The 25,503-nt window shown below is 33.2% G+C and overlaps 1 protein-coding gene and 2 long non-coding RNA genes across 5 annotated transcripts; 2 read left to right on the plus strand and 1 right to left on the minus strand.

The window, feature by feature from the left end:
* Positions 1–739: 739 nt before the first annotated feature.
* Positions 740–24,877, minus strand: LOC127127580 (ultraviolet-B receptor UVR8). Of its 3 annotated transcripts, XM_051056824.1 has the most exons (11): positions 24,537–24,875; positions 24,319–24,392; positions 24,129–24,213; positions 14,926–15,057; positions 14,593–14,823; positions 14,199–14,420; positions 13,928–13,971; positions 11,864–12,046; positions 1,341–1,425; positions 1,158–1,201; positions 740–1,075 (listed from the first exon to the last, which is right to left on the minus strand). In XM_051056824.1, exons 1-11 carry the CDS (start codon positions 24,751–24,753, stop codon positions 953–955), a joined length of 1,440 nt encoding a protein of 479 aa, XP_050912781.1. In that variant the 5' UTR covers positions 24,754–24,875; the 3' UTR covers positions 740–952. The 3 variants fall into 3 exon arrangements, with proteins under 3 accessions (XP_050912781.1, XP_050912782.1, XP_050912783.1); XM_051056825.1 differs by lacking the exons at positions 740–1,075; positions 1,158–1,201; positions 1,341–1,425 and adding an exon at positions 5,816–6,090 and having other exon boundaries at positions 24,537–24,877; XM_051056826.1 differs by lacking the exons at positions 740–1,075; positions 1,158–1,201; positions 1,341–1,425 and adding an exon at positions 11,251–11,378.
* LOC127127581 (uncharacterized) lies at positions 5,797–8,174 on the plus strand. Its single transcript, XR_007805371.1, has 3 exons — positions 5,797–6,024; positions 6,374–6,788; positions 7,036–8,174. It is a non-coding gene; the product is annotated as an uncharacterized LOC127127581 (long non-coding RNA).
* LOC127127582 (uncharacterized) lies at positions 12,571–14,315 on the plus strand. The gene is made up of 3 exons (XR_007805372.1): positions 12,571–13,155; positions 13,892–13,996; positions 14,167–14,315. It is a non-coding gene; the product is annotated as an uncharacterized LOC127127582 (long non-coding RNA).
* Positions 24,878–25,503: the final 626 nt, after the last annotated feature.

Here is a 25,503-nt window from a genome sequence, read left to right on the forward strand (position 1 = left end):
TTGTTGACCATGTAGTAGATGAATATGCTATTGCTCGTACTATGTAGCCTTCTACTACGGATGTTTGACTTGTGGATCGCGCCCGAGGTATCCACATCTACCTGAATAAATCATATGCTAGATTGAATTTCTTCAATTTATTTCAAAACATCCCTTTGTATATGCTCCTTGACAATCCAATATGGAGATCTTGATATCATACTAAATGATTTGTTCTAATGGCCTAATCGAGTCCATGGTCTTAAGTGACTTCTATTCTTTTAATTCTTGATGTTATGTTTCTTCTTCATTGTTGTTTTTTATAGTTCTCATCACAAAAATATGATTCAAATCAGTGCTCTCGATTTAAAAGAAAGAAAGTTTGTTTTCATACAACTCAACTCAACATAATTTAATTATATATTCCTTTAGAATCTAAATCATAAAACTTATATGTCTTCCTATTTACTATATAGGAATACACATTTAAGACACTGCTTCGAATTCGGAATCCTAAATAAACCAAACAACTCTAAGTTCTAAATGACTATTTAAAAAAGAATACAGAGACAAAAAACCAAAATACGCTAACTTACATAGATCGAATGACTATTTAAACTCAAGATAAATTATACTGACAAAAATCATCATCAATAACATAGATCAAATGACTATTTAAACTCAAGATATTTTATACGGACAAAAATCATTATCAATAACTCGCTAATGTAATGAAACAAGACCGTTAAGATATGCTCTCTGAAGAATAAATTTGGTCTCCATTAAATGGTGCTATAAATTACAACCATGGTTAAACAAGTTAAATCCTAACCCCTATTGTATATCTCCATGTTAGTCCCGGACTACAATCTAGAAATGGAAACCAGAGAAAATGCAGAGTCATGCCCAGACAAAGAAATAGAAGAATGAAGCAACCAAAACCAACTGATTTTTTTTACATCAATCGTAGCTTTCAAACAGGTTTATCAACCATCAGCAGTGTATGCCACCAACCACAAGCAACATTTCTTGGATGGCAACCGGAAATAGAAACTCGACAGGGAATGTTTCTGTCAACAGAATCTCCCAAGCCAAGCTGCCCAGGTAGACCATCGTTAGGAATCGACTCTAATAACAATATTGATCGTTGTAATGATTACTTGAGGCAAGGAGAATACCTGGCCATACTTGTTCCATCCCCAAGTGAAAAGGTGACCATCATCTTCAATATGAACATGTGAATCATTATAGTAAGAATATAATGTGACACTATAATAACTTATTTGACATTCATAATTAATTTTAAGAAAACTGATTTGATTATAAGATTTGAGCTTAAGCATATTATCAAAGAGGCATACCTGTTAGCAAAGCACTATGACGTGCACCACAAGAAATTATTCTAGAGAGATTGTTCTCGAAAGTATCCAACAGTCTAGGTGAAGTCTGAAAAAGAGAAAAAACACAATTTTTAGGCAATGTGGAACGCAACTGAAAGCATAAACAAGAATCAAGGAAATGCAATGTTTTTTCAGCAGCATTTTGTCCCCCAAAATAAACCAAATAAGTTAGCCTTTTTGTTAAATTTTTCTCCACAAATTTATTTTGTTAAACCATGATAGTATTGATGCGGCACTACACCTGTAATTGTGTTGAACACGTGGATATAAAAGAAAGTAAGGAACATTTAGGGACAATTTGATTCCTAAATAATTTTAAAAATCAGAAAATTTCATTGTTTTCTTCCTTTCCCCTTTCTTTCTCTATTGAAGGATCAGAATCAGAGTTTGTTCATACTATGACCCTAACCATGTTGAAGACTTCTCCATCACCTTCCAAACATGACATTGAATTAAAATGAAAGTTCAAGTGCTGGTATTAAGAGAAATGCTTCTGCCCCTGATTACAGATGTTGAATAAAAGCACATTTGTTTGTTTATACACATGAATCCCAATAAACCTTTATCTTTTAGTGTTTCATTTTTTTTAAAATTAAATTGATTTTGTGATTCTAGTTTCGAAAGGGTATAGGATTTCCTATCATTTATGTTCATCCAAACCAACTAGAGTTTTTACTATAAAATGGTCTTTTCGTATTTTCATATTTTGTAAGGGACTAACATTTGATTTATTTACTTTACTAGGGACTAACTCGACTCTTCCAAGGTATTCAAGATCGAGTGTTGGGTCGTTGAATTGTACGACCCTACATGTCATGGCTTCCGGAATGTACTCAATCAAAGCAAGATTGTTACGCCTCCCCTTTCTCCCTCTATTCAACTGCATTGCATCCTTCTTGTTAGAAGTTAAGAGAAGAGAGTCAGAAAATTGTTCAATTGTATTAATATTTTAAGGCTAACTAACTCTTAATAGACTAGCTAGTAGCTATAAACTAACTCTTAATAGACAGTGGCAAGTCTTGTGAAGAAGCCGGCTACTCTAACTATATTGGGTTGTCTAATTCTACTATAACATTCCCCCTACATGTGGAGGGTATCTTGACCAAATTGTGTTTGTCAAACACACGAAGCTTGTCATGAAGAATGCAGAATCTAGAAGCAAAAAGTGGTTTAGTTAGGCCATCTGCACACTGGTCTTGACCAGAATATGTAAGATAATGAAATTCTTGCTAAGTACTTTCTCTCTCACAAAGATGATATCCAATTCCATATGTTTTGTACAATTGTGTAGAGTAGGATTATGTGGTGGTGAACGAATACTCAGATTATCACAAAAAATCGGAGGTGTGTTGAACCTGCAAGCTAGTTCTGATAGGAGAAATTGAAGCTAGAGTATCTCTGCAGAGAGATTTACCAAGCTTATATACTCAGCTTCTGCACTGGAGCAAACTAGTGTTTGTTTCTTTGACCACAATGAAACTATATTAGAGCCTAAGTAAATATACGCCCTTGATGGATAGAGGTTGATGAATAGGAGCAGCTTGCAATAGTAAAGAGTGTCTCTCAAATATCTAAGTATTCTTTTGTCAACCTTCAATGTTTCTCTAAGGGTGAGGATCCTTCTTTTGTCTCCCTCTATTCAACTGCATTGCATCCTTCTTTTAAAGTTGCATAGTGCAATGCTCCAACAATTGACCTAAACGGTGAGGATCCTCAAGAGGAAATAATCCCACTTTAGATAATTTTAAGATAGAAGACATTCCCATTGCAAAATCTACATTGACTCTTGAAAGGAGGTCTCTAATATACTTAGATTTAGAGAGCAGTAAAGACCCAAAAGACAAATGAGAGATCTCAATGCCTAGGAAATAGTGTTCCAAGATGTTTCGATGTGAACTCAATGTTGGGTTTGGAAATGAGTTGTTGAATTTGTAATCGAGAACTCCCTGAGATTATCATCAACATACACTAGAATCATGACATGAAGTTAATACTCCCTATGTCTCATAAAAAGTGTCTTATTTGCACTTTTTTTCTATCTCAAAATAATTGTCCTTTTACGATATCAATGCAACATTTATTATTATTTTTTCACTATCATACCCCTATTTATTAACTTTTACTTTATTCAATCACTCTTTTAACTATAATTAATAGGGATATTATAATAAATGGTATTAGTTTTATCATCAAAACCAACACATCCAATCATTTTCTTAAGAACAGTGAATTGTTCAAATAGGACATTTTTTATGAGTTGGAGGGAGTATAATTTGGGTAAGCTAGTTGTCATCAGCTATAGTCTGTTAATAGTTAGGTTTGTAGTTAGTTGTAGTCTATTTAAAATTAGTCAATTTTGTTGAGTAGCGTGGATAATAGTCCCACATTAATTGAAAATATAGAGACTTGAGCATTTATAAGTGAGAGAACTCACTCACCTATCACCTTAAGGTTTTTGGTGAATATGTGATGTATCTCCCACAAAAATTTTTGCTCTAAAAAAAAAATCTCACAATGTTCAACACTCCCTAATGAAAAACTTCCTGCACCCGATGTCCCACATCCTTTCATTCCCCCCTTGTTTTCCTTCTATTTAACATTTTCTCCTTGCAAATGAATTTTGCCTTTTATTTATTTCACAACCCCGTAATGACTTCAAATAGTGGGTCACAGAATTTTGAAACAGCTGCTAATAATGGAGCTTTTGTTTCTGAGGTTTCTAAAAATGCCTTTGGAATGAAAACTGATCCAGCATGACAATAAGAGGAGGACTATACTACATTTTTTTGGTGAATAGTCCCAAGGAAAATGTTATTTAAAAGTCCATTACCACTACCAATTGTATATTTCAAGATTTAGCAACAACAGGTTGATGCAATGAGGAGCACATGGTGTCTCATACAACTTTGTCCCCCCGTTGTTTTGTAATTAGCTGCATTTTCTTCCGCAACTTCTTCAACAACATACTAAAAACTGTCAACAATCTTGATTCTGTTAGAGGCAGCAATGGACATCCAAAAATAATTAATTCATTTGAGACTATTCGCCGCATATTTAGTATAGCACTCATTATAGTGCTTCCTCTAATTTCTTCTAAATAGCCCTATATCCCACTAAATCCTTATTTATCTGACCATAATAAAAATCTAAATATTTCACTCTAACTAATTATAGATTGGTGACTTAAATCTTAAACCATGTTTTGCAAAGTTTAGTTAATCTTTTGTGATAAATTATTATTATTATTATTATTATTATTATTATTATTATTATTATTATTATTATTATTATTATTATTATTATTATTATTATTATCTTTTGTCCTTGCATTGCATAGGTAAGAAATCTAGCATATTTTAATTTTAATATCATTATAATAATATATAATTTTTGAGTTATCCTATTTTAATAAATTTTATATTATGAAGAAAAATTAACTCCCCTATTTCAAGTTGGAAACTTTCATTTCTTTCATTTATCATGACAAAGCACCAACTAGTGCAGATTCCGGCGGAGAACTCCCTGTTTGGGGCCACAAAGATGAGAATTCTCTCCCGCTGAAGTGGGATGGAAACAAAGTCTCTCAAAAGACACTTTGAGGACAGGGACAAGGACCATATCCCTTCTTTGATTAGCATAAAATCTTTAAAGATATACAATTTTCAATATGTGTATTTGTCTTATCATTCATTTCTTTTATAAAAATTAAACCATATATGTTATGTTAACAAAAAGAAGAAAGATCTCAAAGATTATTATAAATTTTTTTAAGTTCGAAAATTTTGATGGTCGAGACTTTTATGAGCATGAAATTAAATATTAAAACAATTGATTTATCACACAAGAATAGCTTCTACATCTTTTTACTATTAATTTGATAACATAAAAAATAAAAATTTATTTTATTATGTTTTGGAATCTGCAGGAATCATGAGGATCCGGAATCGTGGAAATCCACAGAGATGGAAAACAAAATCTTCCCGTGGGGATCTTAAGCCTTTCCTTCTAAACTCCAACAGATGACCTTAAGCCTTTCCTTCTAAACTCCAACAGATGACCTTAAGCGGTTAAGTCATGGATCTTAATTCAAAGACTAATGTGTCAAGGTAATTTTTGTGAACAACAAATGTTTTCTTGTTGGAGACTTAAATAAAACTGTGGTCTTTTCAAAAAAAAACTGCACAAATTTGTAGAGAAAAAAAAATATCACATGCTGAATTTCTTTTATTAAATGAATATTGGAACAAATAAGCTGCCTTATTTTTCATGACTTGTACTGATTAAAGACACAGTCTCATTTATTTTTTCACCTTATACAAATTATGAAAATACATACAAAACCACAAAGAGACATAGCATTTTTGTCAAATTTGTGTGACCATTTTCCTTTTATATGTTCGAACCTCATCACCTAACTGTAGTCAAGCACTTTATCATGTTTCAATTAGGTAGTCGAGCATCGTAATAAAATTGGAGGGACAAAGTTGGGATTTACATTACTCTCTTTTTATAAATGAGATTCACAGAAGGTAAATAAAAAAGCAAGTGAAACACTATTTCCGGAATGTACTAAATAAAGCAGACGTGCCCTAACTCCTCCATTTTGGTACCAAATACTTGCCTCATATGCACTTAAAGGATTGAGGTGAGTTTCTACTCTATTATTCTTGTTTAGTCGGTGCCAAGCCTTAGAACTCCTGAGTTTTGCCACCTTTAACATTGTAGGTTAGTGTTACTGGTGCTTTGATCAAACACAGTATGTTAGTAACCTGGCTCTACAGTGATAAAAATTAGTGATGCTAAATCTTGTATTTTTAAGATTTTATTTGAAAATTTAGAAGGAAAAACTAAATAAATTTGTAGAGAAAAGAATTGAGAGATAAAATTGAGAGATTAAGGTAGAGTATTTTGAAAATTAGGTGGAGAGAATTGAAATTTTTTTTTCTTTTGTATTACAAAATCTCTAATTTGGAAAATTCAAAAATTATATTCAGCCGAAACCTACTGAAGACACCTCTCAACGTGGCAACCGCCGCCCCGACAACAGTTCTCGCTCCGGACGTGGTAACCACAGTGCACCTCAGTCTGGAGCTCCCATCGCTCCTTCATCTTGGTCTCCTCCTCCTTGGCAACAATAACAGCAGTACCCAACCTGACAACCATGGGGTTGGACTCCACCACCATGGACTATGCCACCGTGTTCGTATCCCACCTCTCAGTGGACACGCCATGTCGGTCCTCCTAAGCAGCCAGGCATTCTAGGACAGCGTCTTCAGGTGTATGCAACTTCTTCCTCATCTCAGATACCGATAGATATTGAGACCGCAATGCACATCATGTCACTCCACACTCCTGACAATCAGTGGTACATGGACACGGACGCAACATCTCACACAGTCGCATCACAAGGTAATCTCTCATCTTATTTTCCAGTAAGTAATTCAAATCAGAAAGTCATTGTGGCAGTGGCCATGGAATTCCAATTCACGACACCGGACACATACAAATAACCACATCTCACCAACCACTTCACCTTAACCATGTCTTGCATGCCCCAAAAATTATTAAAAATTTAATTTCTGTGAGACGACTCACCACTGACAACAATGTTTCTGTTTCCTTTGATCCTTTTGGTTTTACTGTCTCTGATTTTCAGACTGGGATCACCCTTCTCAGATGCGACAGTCGTGGAGATCTTTATCCAGTTACCACTTCTCCCAATTTTGCCGGTCTCACATCCAGTCTTTGGCATAGTCGTCTTGGTCATCCTGGCGTGTCTGTTTTGAATCCCTTCGCAAAAATAAGTTCATATGTTGTGAACCTTTTAATTCTTCTGTCGTTTATGACTATTGTGTTTTAGAAAACAGGTTAAATTGCCATTTTTTGATTCTCAAACTACGACTTTGATGCCTTTTGACATTTTACATGGTGATTTATGGACGTCTCCAATTTAAGTTTTGCTGATCATAAATATTATGTCTTATTTTTAGATGATTTTACAAACTTCTTGTGGACTTTTCCTATTAGCAGAAAATCTCATGTGTTTGAAACGTTCAAGTCACTTACTCAACTCATTCAAACTTAATTTTTGCAAAAACTCAAAACAATTCAATGTGACAATGACGGTGAATATAATAATGAACTTTTTCAAAAATATTGCATAGATCATGGTCTAGTTTTTCGTTTCTCTTGTCCCCACACATCCTCACAAAATGGGAAAGCGGAACGCAAAATAAGAACCATTAATAATATGATACACACTATGCTAGCTCATTGTTTTGGCATCATGCTCTCCACATGACAACTTAACTATTAAATATTATTCCCTGTAAAACACTTCATAATCAATCACCAACACAACTCATGTATCATCGTGATCCCACCTAAACACATCTCAGAGTCTTTAGTTGTCTATGTTATCCATTATTCCCGTCATCTACCATTCATAAGTTACAACCCCGCTCTACTCCGTGTGTCTTCTTGAGTTATCCGCCGAATCATAGAGGTTATAAGTGTTTTGATTTGTCTAATAGAAAATTAATAATTTCGAGGCATGTTATCTTTGATGAAACTTAATTTCCCTTCACCAAGATACACTCCCCTTCACCTCACTCTTATCAATTCCCAAATGATGAGCTTCACCCCTTACCTTATACATCAGTGGCAAAATCAAATTTCACCACCTGTTGCACATAACCAACCAACACCCACAATCCCAATTAACCAACCACTACCCTCAATAAACCAACAATCATCATCTCCTACCTCTTCGATCAACACACCCATTACAATAAACTTTCCATCACCACCATCAATTCAATCGCATCCACCTCCACCTACACGAACCATCACCACCCGAAGCATGAAAGGCATTGTCAAACCCCGTACGATATTTAACTTATCAATCTCTCACTCTGACCACATCATCTCTCCCATACCTAAAAACCCCAAACTAGCCTTATCAGACCCGAATTGAAAATCCGCAATGCAATCTGAATTTGATGCTCTTATTCGAAATAAGACGTGGGATTTAGTTCCTCGTCCTTGTGATGCTAATCTTATTCGATGTATGTGGATTTTTAGACATAAGAAATATTATGATGGTTCCTTTGAGCGTTATAAGGCCCATCTTGTAGGTGATGGCAGATCACTGGTTGCAGGTGTGGATTGTGATGAGCCTTTTAGCCTCGTGGTGAAACCCGCTACCATTCGAACAGTGCTTACCATTGCTCTCTCCGAATCCTGGCTCATTAATCAACTGGATGTCCAGAATGCCTTTTTACACGGTGATCTTCATGAGACTGTTTACATGCATCAGCCATTGGATTTCCGCGACCTCCGTCATCCAGATTGTGTATGTCGGTTGAAGAAGTCATTGTATGGTCTCAAGCAAGCGCCTAGGACATGGTACCAACGTTTTGCTGACTATGTCGCCACCATTGGCTTTTGCCATAGCACATCAGACCACTCCCTCTTCATATATTGACAAGGTTTAGACATGACCTACATTCTGCTGTATGTAGACGACATCATCCTCATCACCTTCACTCAGGTCCTCGCTAATCAATTATGTCACTCTTAGCATCTGAGTTTGCAATGAAGGATTTGTGTCCTCTAAGTTACTTTCTAGATATTGCAGTATCTCGTCATCCTGATGACATATTTCTCAGTCAAAGCACTTATGCATCAGAGATCATTGAACGTGCTGGCATGGCGTCCTATAAACCATCAGTCACTCCTATTGACACCAAGCAGAAACTCAGCACCTCCTCCAGCACTTCTTATGAGGATCCCTCCTTGTATCGGAGTCTTGCAGGGGGCCTACAGTATCTCACCTTCACTCGACCTGATATATCATATGTTGTTCAACAAATTTGTCTTCACATGCATGCCCCTCGCACGGAACACGTGCTTGCTCTTAAACGCATTTTACACTATGTTCAGGACACCTTACTTTTGGACTACACTTATCCCCATCTCCCATTACAAAGCTTATCTCCTACACTGACGCTGATTGGGGTGGATGTCCTGACACCAGACGTTCTACATCTGATTACTGTGCTAGGTGACAACCTTATTTCTTGGTCTTCCAAAAGGCAGTCAACTCTCTCCCGTTCCAGCGCTGAAACTGAATATAGGGGGATTGCCAATGTTGTCTCCGAATCGTGTTGAATTCACAATTTTTTCCTGGAACTCCATTTTCCAATTCCTCAGGCCATTTTGGTATATTGTGACAATGTTAGTGTCATCTATCTATCTGATAATCCTGTGCAGCATCAGCGCATTAAGCATATTGAGATGGACATTCATTTTGTTCGAAAAAAGGTAGCTCGTGGTCAGACTCGTGTCCTTCATATTCCCTCAAGACATCAGATCGCAGACATCTTCACCAAAGGACTTCCTTGCATTCTATTTGATGATTTTCGGACCAGTCTAAGCGTCTGTGAACCAGTCGACTGCGGGGGTGTGATAGAATATATTATTTTGTTATAATTGATCATAATTAGTTTTCTATAATTATGTTGTATCATAATTAGATAGTTGAGCAAATGTTAAACATCGATGTATATATATTCTATTCAGATCAATGAGAAGGACACGATTTCCATTATCTTACATTTATAAGTGAGGATAATTCTCACCTTACAAATTGATTGTATAGAGACCAACCCAAATTCTAAGATGGTTTAAGAGTCTATTCTAGATCACTTGTAGGGTTTCCTGCATCGTCCACGCTTCGGACTCATTGAGACCCAAGCATAAGGGAGTGATTGGAATTTTCGCCTTAATTGTGGTCCGCCTCTCGTTGCCTTAATTGTGACACTTTGACTTGCCTTCATTACAGTCCCAACACCTTCATTGTCTTGGATTTGAAAAGGTGGCCTAACCCAAATTCTAAGAGTATTTTTAAATTTTCCCACCAAATTTGAGTTTCTCTTCAACCCTAACCTTGCTTCATTCGTCATTTTTACACTTTCGTTTTTTCTAGAGTTCTAGCATACAAATCAAGCGTTCTTCGTTATGCAGTTATTGCCACCGTCCTCTACTCTAATTGTGTTTTTTCTTCTCAGTTTCTTTCTTTTATTCACATCTCCTGGTTGATTCTAACTTTAACTTTTTCTTTTTTCTTATGTGTTTCTTTCTTCTATCATTACTCTGTTTTTCTTTTTCTTCTCTATTTTTTTTCTATTCACAATGTTTCCGTTTTCCTTTTTTTCAGCCTTGTAATTTGATTTATGAATCTTTTGAGTTGAATTATTTGTTTAATTTTACATTAAATGTATTTATAATAATTCATGTAATTTGTCTAAAATATGGTCAAATCTATACCATATCCAGCAATTCCATCCAGTCACTATCAAGGATTAACTACCTTATTACTGTTCAGATTTAAACTATAAGCAAATGACATGTGGCAAGTTTAAAATAATTCATGTAATTTGTCTAAAATATGATCCAATCTATACGATATCCAGCAATTCCATTTTTGAGACCACGGTCCAATCACTATCTGGAATTAACTACCTTAGTACTGTTCAAATTTAAACTATAAGCAAATGACATGTGGCAAGTTTGCAAAGATTCAACATTAGTATATAAAGTAAACATAAATTTTCAAAAATAAAAAATTACACAAAATTAAAGAGACCATCGTACTTAATAATTGAATATTCTTTGAAAGTCTTTAAATAGATCTCAATTGTTAAGAGTGGAAAGATATCTTTGAATAATTGAATAAATAAACGGTGGCTAAAGTATCTGGTGTGAAAGGAGAGTGCTCCTTTAGTACCCTTATGTTCAAAGTTATCTTAAATGGTAAACTTTATATATTCTCTTTCAATCTCACAACTCAAATAAAAGAAATTTAAGCTATTTGCAATTTCTTTTATCTGTATTCATTTGAGTTTGTTTTACACCCGTTTCTCTAATCTTTAAGATTGTTCTTGGATTCCTAAGAAATTGGTCTGACTATCACGGCTTTCCATGAAAAGAGAGTGGCTACATTGTAACATTTCTCATCAGATTGTTAAGAACATTCCAGCAAACTAGATGCACATTCCATCAAGATGGAGGAGTATTCATAAAGATGAATAAAATGCAAGCAAGCTGACAAGGTTAACTCTTTTATATCATAAATGTTAAACTTCAAGATCTTTCCAAGCTGAATGGGTTGGACCTTTAGCCTAACCATTAGTTACATGTATTAAAGTGATCTATGCCAATAATAAATCTGTTTCCTACAATTTCATCTTCCAAAAGCAATTTACAAAAAAGCTCATCTTACATACAAAGCTATCACAAGCAACAACCTTAAAATCCTAGAATACTTAATACTGTTAGTTTCTTATAAAACCGCAAACTAATGTAACAGGTTCTATAGAACCCTCCATTGTGTTTAAAATAGTGAAAAAGCATTTGTCTGTTAACATTGTCCTAGAAAAAACAAAATGATTCAGACTAATGAGTAAACTAAACATACATACCTCAGGCTGATCATTGCCAGTACCTAATTGTCCAAATTGATTCCCACCAAAAGCATAAATTTGACCATTTACTGTAACACACAATGTATGCCAGAGTCCAGCAGCGATTTTTTTCACTCTAGTTCCCAATAAAGAAGGAACTAGAGTTGGTCTTAGCTGATCAGCATTATTCCCTTGGCCACACTGGAGGAATATTTCGTGAAAAGAGGTAATGAAATGTCAGATAAGCTACTTACATAAGTTACGAAATCTTTGCCATTTCAGCAAGTTTTGTAAAGTAAAATTAATCTGCCAGACTAAACTAAACCAAAGAAGTGAGGTTAGGAGGAGGCACGCTATTCACATTTTACTCAGGTTTGTATTAATTAGTAAATTGTAAATGCTAACAAGTATCTTTAAGGTATTGTTTAAGGAATTAGAAGATGTAATTTTTGTATAGAAAATGATATATTTATTAATTTGTGAAAGTGTTCTATTTTTATTTCCAAAACTATTTTTTAGATTCCTTAGACCATGCCCTTTAGGGTTGAATGAAGACTTACAAGAATCTCAAATATTTTTATCTACAAAAATTATATTGATGTTTTGCTGTACTATTGCAGTATATTACAGTTGTTTCTGTCTCTAAGGTTGTCAAAATCGAGATCATGAATAAATTCGGGAAGGGATAGCAAAATCGTGAAAAACGTAAGATCGTAACCATGGTCAGAAAGTCACAAGATCTTATTAAAACAAAAAATTATACTATATATCTTAAAGTATTTTTACACAACATTTTAGTAGGCAAGTGAGCATTTTTTATATTATTTAGACGTTATGATAGAATTTTCATACCTTATTACCATTTACCACCACAAATATTTGTTACACATTAGGGACATATTTGATACATTACTTGATTTAGCATAAGCCCTCATTTATAACAAACCCTACATCTAAGATGTTTATTCTCTAAACCCATTTGTTGCGCCTCTTGTGTCTTTTATCATCCTCATCCTTTATTTTATTTTTTTCTCACTGGTTTCTTCTTGGTTTGAATGGTCGCGGTCAACGGCCGATCATAGTTGGAATTGGCCAAGATTACACAGAACCAACGATGTTATGATTTGTTCATAATATGGTTACAATTTTGAAGTGATCGTACTCGATCTTGCTGCAATACACAAGTCTGCTTAAGACCTGGATTGTTCGGGTCAGTGGGATTGCAGAGCCATAAGATTTTAAGATCTAGATCGAAATCTTGACAAACAAGACTCGATGTACTGCCATATCACATGAATGAAGTATTTGTGGTAAGCCATCCTACTTGGTCTTTTTTGGGCTCTTTGAGGGGTAGCACCGGGAAACTAACCTTTAGATAGAGATGTCAATTATTAGTGGTACATGGAGATTCTAGTGGGGACTGTTATTTGGGACTCCACAGGAACAGATACGTGAGCTTGGGTAACATGGGGGATGGAGATTCTACCTTGTTGACACTTGTTGACATCCCTCCCCCGAGGACTTAGGTGATAAATAGGTAATAAAATCATTTCCCAAGTAGGATTCTAATACTTCAACATCTAATCTGGGATCACAGTCCACTTCTATCTTCTGTAAAGTTTAAGTATTAATCTGTCTAGTAAAGCTATCTTGTTAAGCCTTTTTCAAATCTATTCTTCGTAAATTTCTTACGAAACACTCAAGCATGTTGGTCTAGCATTGAGGCACTCCCAACAGGAGGAGATTGACAGAAGTAGCAATATCTTGCTTTGGTTAACAAACACAAATTTACCATCCTGTCTGTTAAAATGTAAAAGCTGCGTGTATGTGATCTTACCACCTATGTGACACATTTTTATGTTGTAATAACTGTCATAACAACAAACTTTAGTCTTGTTATTTACACTTTTGATGGCTACTTTTTACATTACTACTTCCTCCTACACAAGGCCTAAGGAACATATGATAAAAATGTCTTTTCAGCATGTTCAAGTTGTATCACATCTTTTGCAATGAAAAGTAATGCATTTTATTATCTATCTCAAGGAATATACAAAACTATTTTAAGAGCAGCAGACTCACCTGTCCATGCAGACCCCAGCCAAAAGTAAGAAGAGCTCCAGCATCTACAAAAGCCATTTAAAACACAAGGTTAGAATTGTTTTATTGACTGCTTACTTAAACTCGCATATCTTTGAACTAGATGAAGAATAGACATTTTGTTACTGATATACAGGATTCTCAAATTGCACTTAGTTTTGGTGACATGGATTTACACGTAGATCATGTCACTTTTTAAACATTCAGAGATGCTTTTGCAGACTGCATATTATGACAGCAGTCAAATTCTGACCTGTTATCACAACGCTATGCCGACCTCCGCATGCTATTTCTACGACATAACTCCCAGGACTTTGAACTCCAGCACTGCCCCCTTGGTGAAAAGATGGCCTATCCTTCCCAGAATGAGACTCAATACATGGTATAAGATGAGGCGATGATACCATCTTTACTCGAGAACCCAAACCTAGCTGTCCTTCGCCTCCATAGCCCCAACCCCAGACCTGTCCCACATCTGAAAACTTCGGTTAAAATATGATGCATCAGGTGTCTCGCTTTTCATCAAAAACCTTCCATATCTTCGTACTTCATAGAACCTACAAAACTATATAATGTAACCACAAGGAAGAGCCAACTAGACCTAGAATATCATTGTAATTAGTGCAGGCATACGCAAAACGATCTACCTGATAGTGCTATGGTATGCCTCCCACCAACTGCGACCGAGGTAATTTTCACCCCTTGGCCAATGGTAACAAGGGAAGGAGATACAACAAAGAAATCATCTCCAGAAGCTTGACTGTCAGATTCTTGTTTGGCAAATGAGACCTTCCTTCGCTTCCCAGCTTCTTCTCCAACTTTCTTGTTGTCGGGATGAGAATCAGATCCACTACTAGTGTTTGGGCTTTGCGGGCTTTCTGTTTAGCATCTTAAAATTCTGTTAGTTTCTCAAAATAAAATCAGACAACTCCCTTCTTTGTTGAATTATTTATGTTTTATGTATAATCAATGATCCGCACCTTGCTCGGCTACCGATGAACTATTTTTCGTGGCAAGATCCTTTTGGGGGCTTCCTGCAGTGATGAGATCAGTAAAAACTTTTCCAGAAGGCACGCATTCTTTCCAGCCCCATAAATACACATCACCATCTTCTGCACACATAGCAGTTAATTCCATAACAATGCATTAGTATGGTACAGTATCTTGGCTATTACTTAACAGGGTAACCTATGCGGTCAACTTGTTATTAGACATACTATTCCTATGTCTTGTAATAAAACCCCACTTTAGTGACTATTGACTTGATAAAATGGAATGAGTCTTTAAGTTAAAACCCCACTTAGATATTGTCTTAATTAAATTTGATTGATTTTGTAATATAATATAAATATAAATATAAATTAATATTATTTTATGACATGAAAATGAGTTGTTAAATGAGAATCCATCTAAAAATTGTTTTAGAGAATTATTTATTATTTCGAACCTCCATTACACATGATTTTCAACTTTGTGAATGGGTGACAATCTTAACTTCCCATTATTCCCATGAGTTATATATAATATTAATTTAGAATATTTAGATGGATTATCATTTAACAACTCACTCTTTAACTTTACAAATGGATGGAATGAAATGGGTCATACATTTAGTATTTCTATATTTATTAGTAAAAAATAATAACTTATAATATTTATATTTGTGTATTTAAGATAAAACATAAGGAAATAAAAAATGTATAACTCATTTCATTCCATCCATTTTCAAATAATGGAATGGAAACAATATTTTGTTCCACAATAAAATACCCACACACCAGAGTGATAACTTGCATCCATTCTATTTCGGCCCCCTCTATTCATTTCCGTTTCATTCTATTTTAGTTTGCTCTATTCACTATAATATATCCATGGAGAATCTAAGAGGAAACGATGTTTTTGTCTATTTAAAACCATTCATACTCATCTCAAAAAACTCAACTCTGGACAAAAATCGAAAAAACTGTATGTGGGTGAAAATCCTTCTTAGCCACAATTTTGACAAAACTACTGCAACCATAATGATTGTTAATGGCACCTACCAGGCATAAAGCATCGTAGTGATGGACTATAGTGTACAGACACCTCAAATACGACACCAACATGATAATATCAATAATAATTTAAAAAATAAATAAATTAAAGATAATTACAAATGACAGTATAGGTGTCAATATCCAACACAGATACGGACACATTATTTCAGAAGTATCAATGCTACATGGGTGATAGACTACTATGCCTTCCTATTCTTAATAGGACCACTCTCAACACAGATTACACTTACATTGTGAAAGACTCTAATTCCACCTTTCTAACTGCACCTTCATTGTCGAGATTCCAAAAGTTATAAAGCCCAAAAGTTAAGAGCTTTTTGACCGAATTTTTTAGTCGATATATGTATAAGATTATGTCTAAGGTTTTTGCAAATTACAGGAGGACTATTATTTGTAATGCTTTTTATGAGGCTCGGCCGGCTTGAGTCAATAAATTTTAATAAAGTTGATTGTATAAAATGAATTTCAAAAGAGCTTATGCTTCAATTGAAATTTGGATTATGTAATGGGAAAATAAGTTTTCCAAGAAGATGAAGTCATTGGATTATGGAGTCGGTGACGGATCCATAAATTTTAATTAGGGGGGACAAATTTCTTACTATAGTTTTATATAATTAAGAAATTTGTTTAACAATGATATATTATTATCATTATTTTTTCTGTCTTTAAGATTTTTTCCTATATTGATAAAAATAATAGAAGTTGCAAATTTTATAAAACTATTTATAAGAAAAATTATTTGATGGAATAAATAAATAAAAATGAGAAATAAATTTACATAAGAAAACTTTAAGATTACTACAATAAAACTTTGTTATTACCATTATAAATAATATTAATATATATTGAACAAAAGAATTAAAGATTGCAAAATATTATATCTAATTTAATATGGGGGACAATAATTAATATTTAATAGTATATATATAAAGGTATTGAATATTTACTAAACAAATAATTAAATAAGTGGGGGCAAGTGCCCCTAATGGCATACACTTAGATCCTATGGAGTGGTTCTGAGGCAAAGTAACCTTATATCACCGTTTGTGATCATGCGTCAGAAGGTCTAAACTATGTTTGAATGTTGTAGTCAACACCTTAAAATGACCTCTGATTGAAGGTGAATCATTTCAAGAGTTTTTGACCTCTGATTGAAGGTGAATCATTTCAAGAGTTTGTTGGTTGGCGTCAGGATTAATAAGGATTAGTAGGGATGACAATTTGACCCATCTCCAATAGACACCTGCAAAAATGGATACGGACAAGGGTTCGGGTAATTACCCACAAAAAAAACGGGTATGGGTGCAAATATGGGCACCTTGACCGCCCCATACCCGCATACTATATATTTATGTATTTTTATTTATATTTATATATTTTAATTTATATTATTATATAAATATGTATATCTATCATTATAAAATATATATCAATGTTTAACTTATATTTATTTAATATTTATTTAATATAAATGTTCGTTTATTTCAATAATAAATTGTTTGAAAACTTTTTAATGTTTTTAAAAATTTAAAATTATATGATATTTTATAATTGATCTACTTATTTTTAATAGGAATGCAGGTCATGGATACGGGTATGTGTATTTACATACCCATAGGGCACAGGTACGGGTGCTAACTTTGGCACCCAAGCGGGTATGGGTTCGAACACGGGGATTTTTTCAAATCACGGATATAAGGATGGGTATTATAGTACCCTGCCCAAACCCTATCCATTGACATCCCTAAGTATTAGGGATTCATTGTTGGTAAAGACTTCAGTGGTGCTAAATTGTAAATCTGTAAATTTCGTTCATATACCTTGGTCAACCAATCGGGGGAAATCCTCGCAGACATTCGGTATTAAATTCTATGGTGGAGAGAATAAAAAACAAGCTATAGAAGCGGAAAGGAAAAAACTTGTCAATGAAAATCGACTTTTACTTATTAAAACTGTTTTGACATCTCTACCAAATTACTTTCCTTCTTCACGGATCCCATAATTTATGCTATTGAATCCTTATTTAAGTTTGTATTAGGGGGAAAGTGAGAGTACACATAAAATCATTGGATTAATTAGGACAAAATATGTTTAAATAGAGAAGTGAGTGGGTTAAGGGTGTGGAGGATAAGGGAGTTTTAATGTTACGTGTATCACATAAACAAGTGTGTAGTCGAACATGGTGTATATGTGAAAACCGATACAAATAAAAGGGTGATAATCCTTTGTCTCTACATGGACAATTGATTACGGACAACGATGAGAGATGCATTTCTAAGTTCAAAGTGAACTTATGAAGGAGTTTGAGATGACCGATCTAAACCTCATTTAATACTTCTTTGGCATTAAGTTTTGCAAATCCAGGAAGGAACTGCTCATGCACCAACAAAAGTATGCGCTTGAGATTTTGAAGATGTTTGAAATGAAACATTATAATGCTACCATTAATCTAACTGAATCGAGGTTGCAGTTGTCGAAGAATGAGGAAGAAAAAAATGTTAATCCAACTCAATATCGGGGACTGATTGGATCCTTGCGTTATTTGTGCAATAAGTGAACGGATTTGACGTTTAGTGTCAGTATTTAGCAGATTCATAGAAAGATTGAAGGTGTCTCACTTAGCAGCAATCAAGAGGATTCTACAACATGTCAAAGGTTATATTGGCTACAGAATTCTGTTTCCCGCAATGGACAAGGACGAAAAATGCAATTTACTCAAATATACCAAATTCCAACTAGTGTGGAGATAAAGATGATAGAAAATTTCAACTGGATACATCTTTTTATGTTCAATAAAACACCAATCTCATGGTGTTCGAAGAAGGAACCGGTAGTGGTGCTTTCTTCTTGTGAGGTCGAGTACATTGCAACTTCGTTGTGTACTTGCAAAGTCGTGTGATTAAAGAATCTGTTGAAGGAGTTGGACAGCGCAGAGGATGACGCTGTAAAGCTCATGGTTGATAGCGTTTACGCTATAAACCTTGCTAAGAACTCCATTACACATGAGAATATTGAGATGATATTTTACTACTTGAAAGAACTTATTAGTAAAAGAAGGTCGAGATTGGAGTATGATAGAAGTAAGATCAAATTTTCGTGATCAAAGAAGTCACAATTGAAATATTCAAAAGATTGAAGAAACTAATGGACATGAAAGACTTGGAACACATGTATTACATGAATTAAGATAGTGTGTTAAAAGAAAAAACCAATTCATGTGCATGTAACTGGTTGACATATTGATGTAATCGATTACACCTCCTTAAAATTATAAAATAGAATCTACAGTAATAAAGTGCAACCAGATGACATAATATGTCAACTGATTACACCTCAATTATCACTTTCTCTTATCCTCCCACTCTCTCCCTCTCAACACTCAATTGTTCACCATCCTTATGGTTTCAAGTTCTAACCATAACATGATATTGACGTGTACTTTGTAAGTAATTGTCAATGACTTCATTTCAGAACTTTTTTAAAAAACTATTTTCAGCGCGGCACATTAATCGTAAGAGATCATCGAGTTTTTACTAAAATTTATAAATCCCAACCCAAGTGCATTCATTTCAATAACAATTCTAACCAAGCCTTTTATACGAGTTTCACAAAAAGAACCTTTTATATGAGAGCAGCAACAATTTGCTCGACTTTATGCTCTATATCAAGCTTAGTTTTTCCAATTAAAACATCTAAATCAAAAGGTAATGCATAAGTTAGAAATTTAATTATTTACTATTCCCTCACCTCATGAAGGTGCCTCGTTCCCATTTTTTTTCAATATAGTTGTTTTTTCAATATAGATAAAACATGTATTTATTGACTCTCTAGTCTTATCTCAACAAAAAAAACACATCCTTCCAAAAAAAATTAAAAAAACAGCAAAAATAATTTACAATCCCATAGCATTAGAGATGCATGGAGCAAATAACAAAAGCATTTAAATCACATCTTTCCAATTTCACCTTTCCCTTTCACTTTAATAAAAAGGAATGAAAACATAGAATATAAAAAATTGAAAAAATTAATTTAAATATTGAAAAATAAACCAATTAACTTTAAAATAAATTTAAAATAATATTAAATATAATAGTTTTAGTAAAATTTTGTTTTTTATTACTTATATAAAAGAATAGAAGGAGTATTAGAATTTTGTTTTTTATTAATAACTATGCAATTCAAATAAGACATTATTTATAAACAATAAGAAGTAACATAAATTCAAAGTAATAATTTAATGAGTGGAGAGTAGCTCATGCTCAACTAACTAGGTGAACTAAGGATTAAAAATAGTAGGAGGTCTAGAGTTTAATTCTTGACAAAAGTATAAAGAAAAAAGTATAAATATAATAAGGGTTCCAAATTTCAAATAAAGAAAATATGTTATATTCAATTTATTGAATTAATATAATATTTTTTTTAAAAATTGATTATTTATATTTTTAATACATTGAGAAAGAAAAAATATATCTTTTTAATCTCTTAAATAATGTTCATCCATTTAAATATCTTAACCAATATCTCGAGGACACCCATTAGCATTTCCCGTATAATATTAATAATTAATTATTAATAAATTACTATTAAAAACAATTTAAACCAACAAATAATTATCGTCCATTTACTATTGTTTTTTAAAACAATAAATAATTGTCCACTTTTTCAAATGCTATTCTACAAAATTCTATAAAATGGTTCATCATTCTTAGGGGTGGCAAAACGGGCCCGGCCCGCTGGGCATATCCGTTTTACCCGCACTTTAGTGTGGAGGCGGACCAAGGATTTAGGCCCTCACCCTTTAATGTGTCCGTCCCGCCCCGCCCCATTTTTTTTGCGGACTTTTGCGGGCACGTGCATTTACATAATTTTTTATATTTTTAGGTTTAAAGAGTACAGTGCCCGTGAACTTTCCCCACCCCACCCCGCCCTCACTGTTTTGCGGACCAGACCTAAATTTTAGACCCGCGTCCTCAACTATGGCCACCCCGTCCCGCTCCGTTTTTTTGCGGGCTTTTACAGGACGAGCCTGTTAGCCCATCCCGTTTTTTTGCGGACTTTTGTAGGACGGACCTAAACAGGACTAGGACTGACATGCCCGTTTACCACCTCTAATCATTCCTTACTCTTAAAGTTAAATTGGACTATAAAGTGATGGTTTAATTTGCTTAAAGTTAAATTGGACTTTAAAGTGATGGTTTAATTTGCTAAAAGATAAGGAACGGAACAAAACAACTTATATTGCATCAGTTTGATTTATAAATTGATAAACTGATCATAAGACAACAAAATAGATATGAAGAAATTAAATAAATAAATAAATGTATCCCTCACTTTTACCTTTTGACAGCTTTTCATATCTTATATAGAAAAGATATCAAAATATTATTTTTTATTTTTTAAATAAAAAAATATTATTTTCATCTCATCTCTCTTTACTCTAGGTACTTTCCTATCTCATTTCTCTCTCTATCTCTTTTTTTACTCTAGTCTACTCTCTCCCCATATCTCTACTCTCCTCTTTCTTTCTTATATATTATGCTCTTTCTAATAAACTTCATATTTCTCTCTTTCATTTCATTCCAACTCATTCATATTTGCTCACTTTCATATATCCTCTCTCTCTCTAATACATCTCATATGTTTCATTTCTCTCCAACTCACTCATTTATCTTTCATATATCTTCTCTTTCTAATATACCTCATTTTTTTGTCTTTCATTTCTCTTCAACTCACCCATTCTTCTATCTCTTGTATCTCTTTTCATCCCTATACTCTCTCTCTATTATCTTTCTCCTCTCTCTCTTATAAAAAAATATTCAAGTATAAATTATATTATTTTGCCCATGTACATGGATCATCAAACATAATGGAATTTTCCTCTCTATCTCTTGTATCTCTCTTCATCCCATACAATAAAAAAATATTATAGTCTAAATTATATTATTTTGCCCATGTGCATTGATTTGTTAGGCCTCTAAAATATTAGAGTATAAATTATATTATTTTGCCCATGTGAATGGATCATCAAATATAATGGAATATTTCAAAAGATTATTTTGATTTGTTCCGCCTCTCACTCATTGCTCTCCAACTCACTCATTGCTCTCCAACTCACTCATTTCTTCTCTTTCTTGTATCTCTCTTATACTTTTTCTCTCTCATCTCTCTCATCTCTCTCTCCATATGTATGTCAATAAAAAAATTAGTACAAATTATCTTCTTTTGTCAGTTGCATAAACATTAAAAATAATGTGCACACTACAAAATTGTTTGCTCAATGAAACAAATCATTGAATACAATGGAATATCAAAAATAAATTGTATTGATTTGTCCAGTCTCTCCTACTATTTATCACATATTTAATATTTTGCAAATAAATACACCTAAAAAAAATCTTATGGACTAAGAGAGTCGTCATTGTCCCGTGCAATTAGACCTACGTGTGCAATTAGATAAGACTCCATCCAAAAGAAAGAAAACATCCAAAAGAAAGGTTGACATTACACTCTCTAATAACATTACCAATATTTTATTTTTTATTGTTCAAAATTCCATAAATTTCAGACTCACTAAATCATGGGGTCACATATAAAAAATAGAGGAACTCATTTTTTATAATAAAAAAAGTATTATAAAAAATGAATAGTTTAACTCATTTTTTAAAAATTTAAAATTCATATTAACATTAAATAAACATTACTAAGAATTAAAATATAGTAAACATTTAAAATTAATTTTTATAAAAAACTATTTAAAATTACTTGAAATTTAAGTAATGCTTAAAAATTTTAGTATTCAAAAAAATTATAGTAAAAAGATAAATATATAAAATAACTTTTTAAACAAAATATTTAATAGTACAAACTTCTTTTTTAAATTGAAACAAACATAGTATAAAGTTATAAAAATCAGTAAAATTACAAATAACAAAATAATAATGCTTGAATAAAGAAATGCAAAACACAAATTTCTTTATATTTTAAAACTATGTCAGCCTTCACACTATTTTTTCTAATAAAGTACCAATATTTTAAGATTAGGCCAAAACCCATTTAAAAAAAGAGAATCTAAAGAAATTGCAAACCAAGATAAGCAAAAATATCACACTCTTAAAAGTAATATAATCTACCTATATTGTATATATAAATGAATAAAATATAATATAATCTCATAAACTAAAATTATATAAGTCATATGGGCTAGTTGAGTCATAATCTATTGGTCCACAATTTAATTTTTGTCAGCCGCATTTATTTATATTTATAAATTAATAATTTTTTAAACAAAAATATAAACTAAAATTACTTAAAGTTAACTACTATAAAATATTTAATTAACTACATAATTATATATATATATATATATAATTATATATATATATATATATATATATATATATATATATATATATATATATAACAAATAAAATAATACAATAAATAATATGAATGTAAAATTATGGAAATTAAATATTCATGGTAATAGTAATAAATAATATAATACAAAATATATATAGTAAAATTAAATATAATTTTATTAGTAAAATTAAAATTATTTTTTGTAAATTAATTTTAAAATTCACTTCATATTTTTTTTCCACCGGCCTTCCGGATTAAATATTGTTTTTGATCCTTAGGTGATGACTTTGCAAGAACTCTTCAAAAGAAAAACCGTACTGTATTTGACAATGGTTAAGAAAAATAAATTGGTAAATTTTCCTGCATGATAAAGTGAGAGGGATAAAGAAGAGGGGGTAGAAGGAGAAGAATATAGGCCAAATGTAGTTTCATGATTATAATAAAATTATCTTTTAGGGTTTTTATTAGCAGATCTTAAAAAAATAACATTTTTTAATATTTCTTATTAAAAATAAAAAATAAAAAAATTCATCATCTTCAACCCATCTCCATCCTCAGTCTTCACCTTCAAACTATTTATGAGTTTCTCATCCAAACCAAAATCTAAAAATTCAAAGAAACTGAAGAGAGTTGCATAGATTAAAAGAACAGTTTAAGTTTGGAGATGGAGATGAAAGTGAGTTGAAGATGAAGATAAATAATCACAATCCTTCAACAATTAATATACACAGACTAAAAAAGAAACTAAGATTGGTTCGAAGCATTACCAGTGACAGTTGCACAATGAGCCCAGCCAGCAGCAGCTTTCACCACTGAAGCTTCAGTGGGAAGCTTGTAAGCCCCTGGAATCTCCTTCATGAAAAACATACATGCATCCACAATAAGATGCAAAATCAATTCCATCACCAAATTCATACCTAAACCAAACCCTTATTACTACAATACCAACTGCATTACCCCATGCTTTCCCGACATCATGTAGCTTTGATTCTCATCGTCCGCCGATCCCCACGTCACCAGCTTCCCTTTCTCTACAAAACAAACACTTCTTTAGATTCTAATCATCGAGTTCCATGATTTGATTTTCAATAACTTAGATCTACAATTTCTTTGAAGTAAATTAACATTTTGATTTGAATTTAGTCAAAGTATAGTCAATGGATCGAGAAATTAACCTGAGATCGCTACGGCGAATCCACAGCCACCGCCGCAAATTTCTTTCCACGAATCTCCGGCAAAGGAAGGATCGGAGAGATGCACCACCGTCGGAGACAGTATCGGAGCTTTCTCCGACGATGCTCCAGGGAGGTAACCCCACATGTAAACCGTTTTCTCTGTTGACTCCTCCTCATCTACCACCTTTGCATCCACCGCGGCTTCGTTTCCGTTCATGGCGATGAAACTCTCCGATCTAAAAAACCAAAAAGCTCAAAACGCAGAGAGAATGAGAATGAAACGACGACGCGTTGTGTTTGATGGGGTTAGATGTAGAAAGGTTCGTCCGTAAATATGAAGGACGAGAGTGATGCGTATCAATTACGAGGCTAAATTGGTGCCACGTTGGATGATGACGTGGAGGTTATGACACGTGGTGTAATCCAGACCGCAGTTACGGATTGCATATTTGAAACGCGCGATTTCGTGTAGAACTTTCGGGAAATGTGTGGGGACATGGTTTTGGGTTCTTCGAGGCGGTTCTTCGTCAGTGAGACATGTGTCTCATTACGCTAAAGCATTTTTTGCTGGAACTATGATGGGCCTGTTGCTATATATCAAAAGAAAACATAATCATTTTTTATATTTTGAATAAATTAATTTATTTGACTTAAATTATAGTTTTCCTCTCTTTATTTAAACTTATTCATAAAGTTAATTATCTATTTTCATTTTTGATTCGAATGAAGATACGTTTTAATTATTTCAATCAATATTGGCTTTTGTGGAAAATGATACTCCCTCGTTTCTTTATACGTATTAATTATTTCAAGGTAGTATTAATTGCAATTTTGTCAAAATTATTCTTAGATAATGATTGCAGAGAGAGAAAAAGTAAAATAAATCTAATAAATAATTAAGGGTATTATAGATAAAAAAAAATTATTGTTTGAAAAGTAACACTAATGATTAGCTTCTTTGGTATGT

This window comes from Lathyrus oleraceus, chromosome 3 (genome assembly GCF_024323335.1).
Source record: "Lathyrus oleraceus cultivar Zhongwan6 chromosome 3, CAAS_Psat_ZW6_1.0, whole genome shotgun sequence".
Lineage (NCBI taxonomy): Eukaryota > Viridiplantae > Streptophyta > Magnoliopsida > Fabales > Fabaceae > Lathyrus > Lathyrus oleraceus.

Excerpts from the sequence above, each read along its gene's own strand:
- LOC127127580 (XM_051056824.1), bottom strand. The coding sequence starts at position 24,753 with ATGAACGGAAACGAAGCCGCGGTGGATGCAAAGGTGGTAGATGAGGAG. Across the intron at positions 14,824-14,925 it reads TTCATCGGTAGCCGAGCAAG|AAAGCCCGCAAAGCCCAAAC; the intron begins GTGCGGATCATT and ends GATGCTAAACAG. Across the intron at positions 14,421-14,592 it reads GCATACCATAGCACTATCAG|ATGTGGGACAGGTCTGGGGT; the intron begins GTAGATCGTTTT and ends CGAAGTTTTCAG.